The following is a 10,000-nucleotide window of genomic DNA, read 5'->3' as shown; positions in this document are numbered from 1 at the left end:
TGAATCCAATAAAACTAATCTAATTATAATTAAACCTATCTAGTTCACATTGAGCTAAGTGCACTAAGGTTAGGGTGCATTGTCCACTAGTTTAGGGTGTACACTAGTCTATGTTTAGGGTTTATGGGGTGCTTGTGAATTCGACTAGTCTGCATACATCACTAGTCTTCCCCACTCCTCTTCCTCTTTATATCTCTGAGTTTGACAGGTGCTGTGAGTAAACAGCGTCCCTACCAATATCCAATGACCACTGATTTGCCCCAGCAATAATTTCGATAAACAAATTAAATATATTTATATATAAAATCAATTTTATATAAAAATTAAATATATTTATATATAAAACCAATTTTATATAAAAAATTAATTATATGTGTATATAAAACCACTCGAGCGTTCTGTGAAAAGGCGCAATTCCTGGTACACGTGGTTCTCTATTATAAGTCCCGCCTCGCGAACCGACATCGCTAATCCGATTGGCTTTCCTTTTTCTTTCTAACTTGTGAAAGGCTGTAGCTTAATTTGGTTGTGAGAAGCGCCAAAGATCCTCCGAAACCTAGAAGCGGTAAGTGGGAGAAATCAACAGCTCTGTGAACGAAAATACGGGACAAATCGCGTCACATATTGATTATGGGACAGTGCAGTTTTTTTCAATGTATGACAATCACGGGATAAATAGCAAACCTAAATTGTGTGTGTGTGTGTGTGTGTGTGTGTGCGTGCGTGCGTGCGTGCGTGCGAGCGTGTGTGATGGGCACTTACAATGACAGATCATGACAACAGGCTATTTTATATGTGCTTGCTATTTAAAAAGGTGTATAAATCTGACAAATCATGTTTCTATTTAAGTCCAGTGTTTTGCACAAGTTTCTGTAAGGGTTGTGTTTTGGGGTGGGGCTTGGTCTAGGTCGTTTAAAATATGAATCATTAACTTGATAAAAAAAAAAAAAGTGTAAGTCTGCAATGTCCTGAGCTTAAAAATATAGTGAAGCAAACATGTGTTTGTCAGTTAGGCTAATTTTTTGATGTGCTGAGTCAGGATGGCTGCTAAAAAAAGAAAAGTAGACATTAGGAGCTACTTTAAAACAAACATTAAAGTCATTAAAAAAATAAAATTTGATCAAGTTGAAACGCTTGTTAGGCGGCTTTTAGTCATCCCTGTCTCATCAGCTGAGGCTGAAAGAAGTTTCAGTGCTCTTAGGAGACTGAAAACATGGCTCAGATCAACAATGGCACAAGTGAGACTTAACAGTACTGCTGTGTGCCATGTCCACCAGGACAAACTGGACAAAGCTGATGTCAAACAAATATGCCAACAGTTCATTTCTGTTAATGACAGACGTAGGCATGTGTTTGGCTTCTTCAAATAGTAAAGAAGACAGTCGACACAAAGTTAAGTCTCTGTCAAACTGCCTCCTTGTCATTATTTGTTGCCTGTAACATTACAGAATTCATTATTGCATTACACTATGAGCAGATTTTTTTGTTTTTGTTGTAAGTTTATTTCGAATTTATGTAAAAAAGAACATCCGAAAAGAAAATGAAAATCAAAAAGACAAATCAAAGTGATAAGAATAACACAACAAATGAATTAACAATAGTTACAGCCATAGACTTTTTAACTCCTGTCATTATCCATTATTTGAAAAGGAGTGGGAAGAAGAAAAAAACATAAAAAAATGTAAAGTTTAAAGTTAATAAGTCTGTTAATCTGCCTCATTGTCATTATTTGTTAAACCTGTAACATTGCAGAATTCATTAATTAACACATTAAGGTCAATGTAAAATAATAACCTTAATACATTGTCCCATTCATTTCATTTCCTGAATCGAATCCTCCGGGGATGTCCCCACCAATCTCAAAATCAAACCTACGCCTCTGGTAAACAGGTGTTACAGAAGGATTATCATACTTGAATGACTGGTAATAAGTTCATCAGGGTGTTTCAGTAGATATTTCTCTTACCTTTGCTCCACAGGTGACATTCGGAGATTGTCCATAATTATTCGGCAGCATACCGATCACCTGCAGAAGAGTCAAACGCTCACTTTCTGTGTGCCACTTTAGTTCTGTGCCCGGTCACCATTCACTGAACCGGGACAGAGCAGCGTGAACATTCTGCCTAACATCTCCTTTAGTGATGACAGGATATTCTCTGGCGATTAACTCTGATCTGTCGTGTGATTGGTTCATTTGACACCTGATGTGATATTCTGCAGTTATGTGTGTTGATCGATCATACTGACACATCAGAAGCATTAATGCATTATTACATCTTATATGCTGAAAATTCATTATTAAAATTGTATTTTATTAAAGATTAATTCAATCTGATGGATATTTAAATTAAATTATTATTTTTTCAAATTAAGTGCATTAGCTTAAAATACATTTTAATTTCACACACTTAAAATTAATATTTACATTTCATACACTAAATTTATTATTATGTTTTATACAATACATTTATTGTTATGTTTTATGCAAATTCTTTTTATATTTATATAAGTTTTATACGCTTAAAAATTCATAATTCCAGTTTAAACTAATTTCATTAGCTTAAAAATCATTATAGTATGTGCTTATGCTAAATTCATAGCCTCAAATTTAATACAATTTTAAAAATTTCAGTTTTTTAAATGTTATTTTATTAAAGATTATTAAAGATTTCTTAAAAAAAAAATGAAATTTCAATGTGTAAAGAAAAAAATGAAAATTTTGTCCATTATCTTAAAATAAATTTTTCATTTTAAACGCATAAAATTCATTAGTACGTTTTCTATGCTAAATTCATAATTAAGTTTTATACACTAAATTAATTTGCTTAAAATTCTCTAAACAAAATGGATAAAACATACAATATTTAATTTTTTTAACTGTTATTTTATTAAAGATTTAATTTGACAGATGAAATGTGCAAATCGTAAAGATATTTTTGAACGCATTAGCTTAAATGTATTTACATTTTACATGTTTAAAATGAATGATTACATTTATATGCTAAATGCATTATTATGTTTTATACTCTTAAATTATTTTCATTAAAATTTATTATTACGTCATTCATAATTAAGTTTTCAACATACTATGAATTGGTTCAATAGTAAATGGTGTGTGAACTGGGATGCAGCCGTCATCAGTGATCTGTGCTGTGATTGGTTACCCGGTTGAGTTTGATGAGCACGCAGGGTTTGCCGCTCTGGTAGCCGTACGTGCGGTCAGTGAGTCCGGAACAGTCCCCCAGCATGGTGCGGTTGAACTGGCAGGAGCGTTTGGGGTTGTTGCGCACGTCGCCGCTGTCTTCCTGATAGAAATACTGATCTGGAGTGCACGCGTCATTATTCATCACCTGCTGCGATTCGTTGTAAGCTTCAGAAACACACAGAAACACAGTGTCAGATTGGTTCTGTGAAACAGCGCGTCATCTACAAAACATCACGATAAATATCTTAAAACAACAGATTGTACACATCGATAATCAAAGTCATCGGCTAAAACATACTGCATATTTTGTTGTGGACATCTAAGATATAACATTGGATTATTCACACAAACAATCTCACAGACAAATAAACAACGGCTCATATTTTAGAGAACCTCCTAATGTAAAAGCAAATATAAAGTTTTTAGTTATTTAGGTCTTACAGCTGCAGTTATCGGAGAATAAATGAGACGTTTGTATTTGATGATTAACAGAAATCAGATTTCACTTTGTGATTTAATTGGAAATCTTTTGAACTGTGTTATTAGTGCAACAGAATAAACTGTACAGTCACATTCCTGAGAGTGAGAGCTTTCATTTGATATATCACATGTCCATTCATGTGCTACATGAAGGACTTTTATTTTATATAAATATTTATACCTTGTTTCCTCTAGGGGGCGCTAATATACAACGCGAATGTTTCGAGGATTTATTTTGTTTTTTGAGGTAACATAAATGCAGAAGTGATAAGTGGTTTTCTATCAATATAGCGCACCCCTTTGGACATACCGTCTGGCGATGTAAGTCGCTAGCCTCTTTACATCCGCATGTGAAAAACGACCCGCATACAATCTCGAGTCTCGTCCATTGGTTGATCAAAGCGTTCCGTACGAAACTCACATTACTGGTTGAGCCAGTATTGTTATATTTTAGGCCACTCAAACGGATTGCAATTCCACCAAAATTACAAATGTTAATTATTTATAGTTATTAAATAAAATGCAACTCTACAAATGGTTTGCAGCTAGCATAACGGACTGTACATTCGTAATAAAATACTATTACTTGTATTAATTTTTTTATTATTTGATCACCTTTTCTCCCAATCTGGAACACCCAATTCCCGCTACTTAGCAGGTCCTCATGGTGGCGCGGTTACTCACCTCAATCCGGGTGGTGGAGGAGTCTCTGTTGACTCCACGTCTGAGACCGTGAATCTGCGCATCTGATCACGTGACTCTTGTGCATGACACCGCGGAGACTCGCAACATGTGGAGACTCATGCTACTCTCCACGATCCACACACAACTCACCACACGCCCCATTCAGAGAACCACTAATCACCACCACGAGGAGGTTACCCCATGTGACTCTACCCACCCTAGAAACCGGGACAGTTTGGTTACCCCATGTGACTCTACCCTCCCTAGCAACCGGGACAATTTGGTTACCACATGTGACTCTACCCACCCTAGATACCGGGACAGTTTGGTTACTCCATGTGACTCTACCCTCCCTAGCAACCGGGACAGTTTGGTTACCCCATGTGACTCTACCCTCCCTAGCAACCGACCCAATTTGGTTACCCCATGTGACTCTACCCTCCCTAGCAACCGGCCCAATTTGGTTACCCCATGTGACTCTACCCTCCCTAGCAACCGGGACAGTTTGGTTGCTAAGGAGACCTGACTGGAGTCACTCAGCACGCCCTGGATTCAAACTCACGACTCCAGGTGTGATAGTCAGCGTCAATACTCACTGAGATACACAAACCCCGTCCTTGCATTACTTTTTTAAGTATTACAACATTTTAATACTGATGTTTTTCAGAACATCTTTGCCCTAATATAACAGTTCTTAATAAAGAAATACAAATTATGATCTGACATGGATTTTTCTGATGGAATTCATTATAAAATATAATCACGCTTGATAACAGGTGCATTTAAGGGCTACAAATAGCATTTTAGCTTAGCATAAAGCTAAATGCTCACATGACAATTTACACAAGTTTAACTATTTCTGCTGCTTCAAATTTACTTCAAAACCCCACAGAGTGTCCACAACCACATCTTTTCTGATCATATATGCCATCGGTTCGCAGAATGATGCAGAAACTTTATTATTTGTAGCTTTATATAGGATGCTAAAGGCTAGCATTACTCATATACACATTATTTATTGTTGTAAACGTTTAAAAAACATTGAGAAACCATATAGTGTTGGAATAGTGTATTTATCTGTCAAAGCGTTTTGAACAGTTTTCTGCTAAGCTGTAGAAACATGTTGTAGTTCCTCAATGACATCACTTCCACCTTTTCGCTCATAACAGTGTGAGAGCGCCCTCTGTCTGCTCATATGAATGTAATGCGTCAGAAGATAGTGTTTCACCCGCTGCATTTACATGAATGAGTCTTTACTGACAGAACAGACTCAATTTTAAATGGAAAGAAATAATAATTAATGAGAATAAAATGCAAAGTAGTCTTAGTAATCAAAAAGCTTTTTGAATGTAACTTACGTGCGAGGAAGTTGTCCAGGGCCTGAACATACTTGTCCCAGCTTTCTGTTTTCTCCACATTATAAATGATTTCTAGAGAATCTCCTTTCGGCCGAATCATCACGCCTACAAACACACACACACACACACACACACACACACACACACACACACACACACACACACGCACCCACACAGGGATTGTTTCTGTGATGTTGATCAGTCATGAAGGTGTGTATAACATGTGTGAGAGTGTGTGTGTGTACCTGGTGATGCCAGGCGGTCCTGCCAGGTGGGCTTATAGTCGTCCAGTGTCAGCAGCATCACATACATGGTGAGGCAGAACATGCCCGCCAGAAACGTGTAGAAGACCAGATAGAACAACAGAATGAGACCTGCACGTGACACAGATTGACACGCTGCACATTATTATCAACTCAAACATGAATATTAAATGATATACAAACTTACAAACAAACACTGATGCTAATGACCAACATCATGAACGTTATTTCTCCACAGAGAGACGCTGAAGAGCCTTTAGTGCTCGTAAAGGGCATTTGTTGACTATTGCTTCAGTAAGTGATCCTTGAGTTTAATTAATAATAAGTGTTTCTATATTACAATTATTAATCATATAATCATTTACAGTAAAACCAGGAATGTGTGTTTGACTTGGAGAATCTACTTCTAGTTTCAGTTATGCACGAGTGTGTGTGTGAGTGTGTGAGTGTGAGAGAGTGTGTGAGTGTGTGTGTGTGTGAGTGTGTGTGTGTGTGAGTGTGTGAGTGTTATGAATGAGGCAGCGAAGGCAGACGAGGAGAGCGGATCTAAAATGCAGCTTAACTTTATTAAGAAAACAAACACAAAGGAAAACCCTCAATGGGGAAATAAACATAAAACAGGGAACATAGGCAAGGACAGCAAACCAGGCTAAACAACATTCAACGAACGACAAGGAGTGAACAAAAAGCAGGGCTTAAATACACAGGGAGTGATAATACAAATGAGACACAGGTGAAAACAATGAACAAAATGGCAGTGATGACGGCAGGTGAATTGTGGGAAATGTAGTTCATAAACAATAGATTAGTGAGACACAGGGCAGACAACAGGGGAATAAAGAGAAAACGTCTCGGGTTATGACTATAACCCTTGTTCCCTGAGAAGGGAACGAGACACTGCGTCGTTGAAAACGACTCTTTGGGGAACGCTCCATAGCGTGCGCCTCTGAATTATGAATGAAACTATTCCAATCTTGATTGGTGTTGCGTCATGACGTAACATGTGACGGCATAACCGGATGCATAAAAGTGACGCCCGTACACACACACATTAGCCTAGCGATGAAGCAAGCCGCTCTCAGGCATTGAGGGGCGTGGCAGGACGACGCAGTGTCTCGTTCCCTTCTCAGGGAACAAGGGTTATAGTCATAACCCGAGACGCTCCCTTCCGAGGGAACTTCGCACTGCGTCGTTGAAAACAACTCTTTGGGGAACGAATGCCCACTAGGCCACGCGACCGAAAAAGGCCTGCCCTAGAGTGAAACTGAACTCAGGCACTCAACTAGGACGAGAGCACACGTACGCCAGGCGTACTAGGGAGGTGCAGACTATAAAACCTGATGAAAGTGTGCGGGGTAGCCCAAACGGCTGCCTCACAGATCTCCTGGAGGGGCACTCCCGATAAGAGAGCCCTAGAGGACGCCATGCCTCTAGTTGAATGAGCCCTTATGGCCAAAGGTGAAGGCAAATTGCGCACCTTGTAGGCCGAGATAATAGCCTGAACAATCCAATTACTAATGGTTTGTTTCGAGGCAGGAGCCCCTTCTTAGGTGACCCAAAACACACTAACAGTTGGTCCGACCTCCTTCAAGAAGAGGACCTCTCAAGGTAAATGCCCAAAGCTCTGACAGGGCAGAGCAAATGGAGCCTCTCTTCTTCTGCTGACACATGAGGTGGAGGATGAAAAGCCTGCAGGACCGTGAGACCGTGCCGTGTTAGAAGGCACCTTAGGCACATAGCCAGGTCTCGGGTGCAGAATGGCTTTAACTCCGCCAGGGGCAAACTCCAAGCAAGCTGGTGTTACTGCCAGGGCTTGAAGATCTCCCACCCTCTTTAGAGAGGTAATAGCTAAGAGAAAAGCCATCTTGAACGTCAGGTCCTTGGGCTAAGCCGACTGAAGGGGTCCGAAGGGGGCCAGGGATAACCCTTCGAGAACCACCGCCAGGTCCCAGGCAGGAACCCTGGACCTGGTTGTCGGTCTCATCCTCCATGTACCACGGAGAAAACGAATGACCAGCTGGTGCCTCCCCAGAGGCCCATCACTCAGTGGTGCATGGAAAGCCAAAATGGCAGCCATGTACACCTTAAGTGTGGAAGGGAGAGACCACGAGAGAAACGATTTTGAAGAAACTCCAGAACTGAAGCCACCGGGCAGTTAACTGGATCTAATTCATGTTCTCTACACCAAGTGGAGAACACATTCCACTTGAGGCCATATAATCTCCTAGTAGGCGGAGCCCTAGAGCTAAGTATGGTTTCAACCACCCCGCTGATAGACCAGCATTTAGGTACTGAACCCCTCAGGGGCCAGACCCACAGTTTCCACAGCTCTGGACGAGGGTGGAAAACTGTGCCCCCTGCCTGAGACAACAGATCCCTCCTCAGAGGAATCTGCCGTGGCGGAGCTATCAGGAGTGAAATTATGTCTGAGACCCATACTCGGGCCGGCCACATCGGGGCAACCAGAAGTAGACTGATGCCCTCTTGGCGGACCCTTTCCAGGACTCCCGGGAGCAGAGCGATCGTCATGGGAAATGCGTACAGGCGAGGCCTCGGCCAGGCCTGTACCATGGCATCCAACCCCAGTTGGGCTGGATGTGAGAGGGAGAACCAAAGTGGACAGTGGGACTTCCCTCGAGACGCGGATAGATCCACTTCCGATGGTCCAAATTTGTCCCCTATCGACTTCACCACCTCTGGATGAAGTCTCCATTCCCCGGGCCTCAGCCCCTGCCTCGACAGGATGTCTGCTCCCTGATTCTGAACCCCCGGAACATACATTGCTCTGATAGACAGTATTTTTCCTTGGGACCAAAGAATTATCTGATGCGCCAGTCTGCACAGAGGGCGCGATCTGAGTCCCCCTTGTTGGTTCAGATAAGCTACCACTGATGTATTGTCCGAACGTACTAGGACATGGTAACCTTAGATGCCTGGAAGGAAGCTCCTCAGAGCCCTGAACACAGCCAACATCTCTAGACAGTTTATGTGCCAAGAATGATGATGGTCCTGCCACAGACCCCTGGCAAAGCGGCCATCCATGACTGCGCCCCAGCCAGTGAGGGAGGCGTCTGTCGAAACGGTTTTCCGGCGACATGACGCTCCCAACACTGGCCCTAGGGACAGGAACCAAGGTTTCTTCCATATTAGCAGAGAACGAAGGCACCTGCGTGTTACTCTGATTATACGAAATGGATTCCCCTTGGGGGAAAACCCCTTGGCTTTCAGCCACCACTGGAGGGGCCTCATGTGTAGAAGGCCCAAAGGTATAATGTTGGATGCCACTGCCATGAGGCCCAGCAGTCTTTGAAACTGCTTTACAGTGATGGCCTGGCCTAGCTTTAACCCGGACACCATCGCCAGAACGGACTCGATACGTACAGGAGACATGCGTGCCTGCATTGTAACCGAGTCCCACACAACACCCAGAAACGTTGTGCACTGGGATGGTTGTAACACACTCTTTTTTGTGTTGAGTCTCAACCCCAAACTTCGAATATGGCCAAGGATGACATCTCGATGCCGAACCGCCATTTCTCGAGACTGGGCCAGAATGAGCCAGTCATCGATATAATTCAGTATGCGGATGCCCTGAAGTCTCAGAGGAGCAGGAGCTGCATCCATACATTTGGTGAATGTGCGGGAGAGAGTGCTAGGCGAACGGAAGAACCCGATATTGGTAGGCTTCAGCCCCAGCTGAACCTCAGGAACCTCCTGTGACATGGAAGGATGGGTACATGAAAATAGGCGTCTTTTAGATCTATCGTGACAAACCAGTCCTCGGATCTGATCTGACTCACGATGACAGGAATGGTAAGCATTTTGAACCTGAACCTCCTCAAAGGCCGGTTCAAAACTCTGAGATCTAAAATCGGCCTCAACCCCCATCCTTTTTGGAACTATAAAGTACCGGCTGTAAAGACCGGACTCCCTGTCTGAATGAGGAACACGTTCTATGGCCTCCTTCAGCAGCAGAGATTGCACTTCTTCTACCACCTCGGTAGAACCTC

General features: G+C 41.9%; 1 protein-coding gene across 1 annotated transcript in view; it reads right to left on the bottom strand.

Moving 5' to 3' along the window:
* Nucleotides 1–10,000, bottom strand: part of atp1b2a (ATPase Na+/K+ transporting subunit beta 2a) — a 24,150-nt gene that overhangs the window by 5,434 nt on the left and 8,716 nt on the right. The window contains exons 2-5 of the mRNA XM_052091419.1: nucleotides 5,973–6,101; nucleotides 5,728–5,832; nucleotides 3,165–3,370; nucleotides 1,967–2,026 (exon numbers count right to left, since the gene is read on the bottom strand). Coding sequence (XP_051947379.1) covers nucleotides 1,967–2,026; nucleotides 3,165–3,370; nucleotides 5,728–5,832; nucleotides 5,973–6,101 — 500 coding nt within the window. The remainder of the gene's footprint in view (nucleotides 1–1,966; nucleotides 2,027–3,164; nucleotides 3,371–5,727; nucleotides 5,833–5,972; nucleotides 6,102–10,000) is intronic.

The sequence above is a fragment of the Xyrauchen texanus genome, chromosome 25, assembly GCF_025860055.1.
Source record: "Xyrauchen texanus isolate HMW12.3.18 chromosome 25, RBS_HiC_50CHRs, whole genome shotgun sequence".
NCBI lineage: Eukaryota > Metazoa > Chordata > Actinopteri > Cypriniformes > Catostomidae > Xyrauchen > Xyrauchen texanus.
Note: the sequence above shows the minus strand (reverse complement) of the source record. Positions and strands in the feature narration are given on the sequence as shown.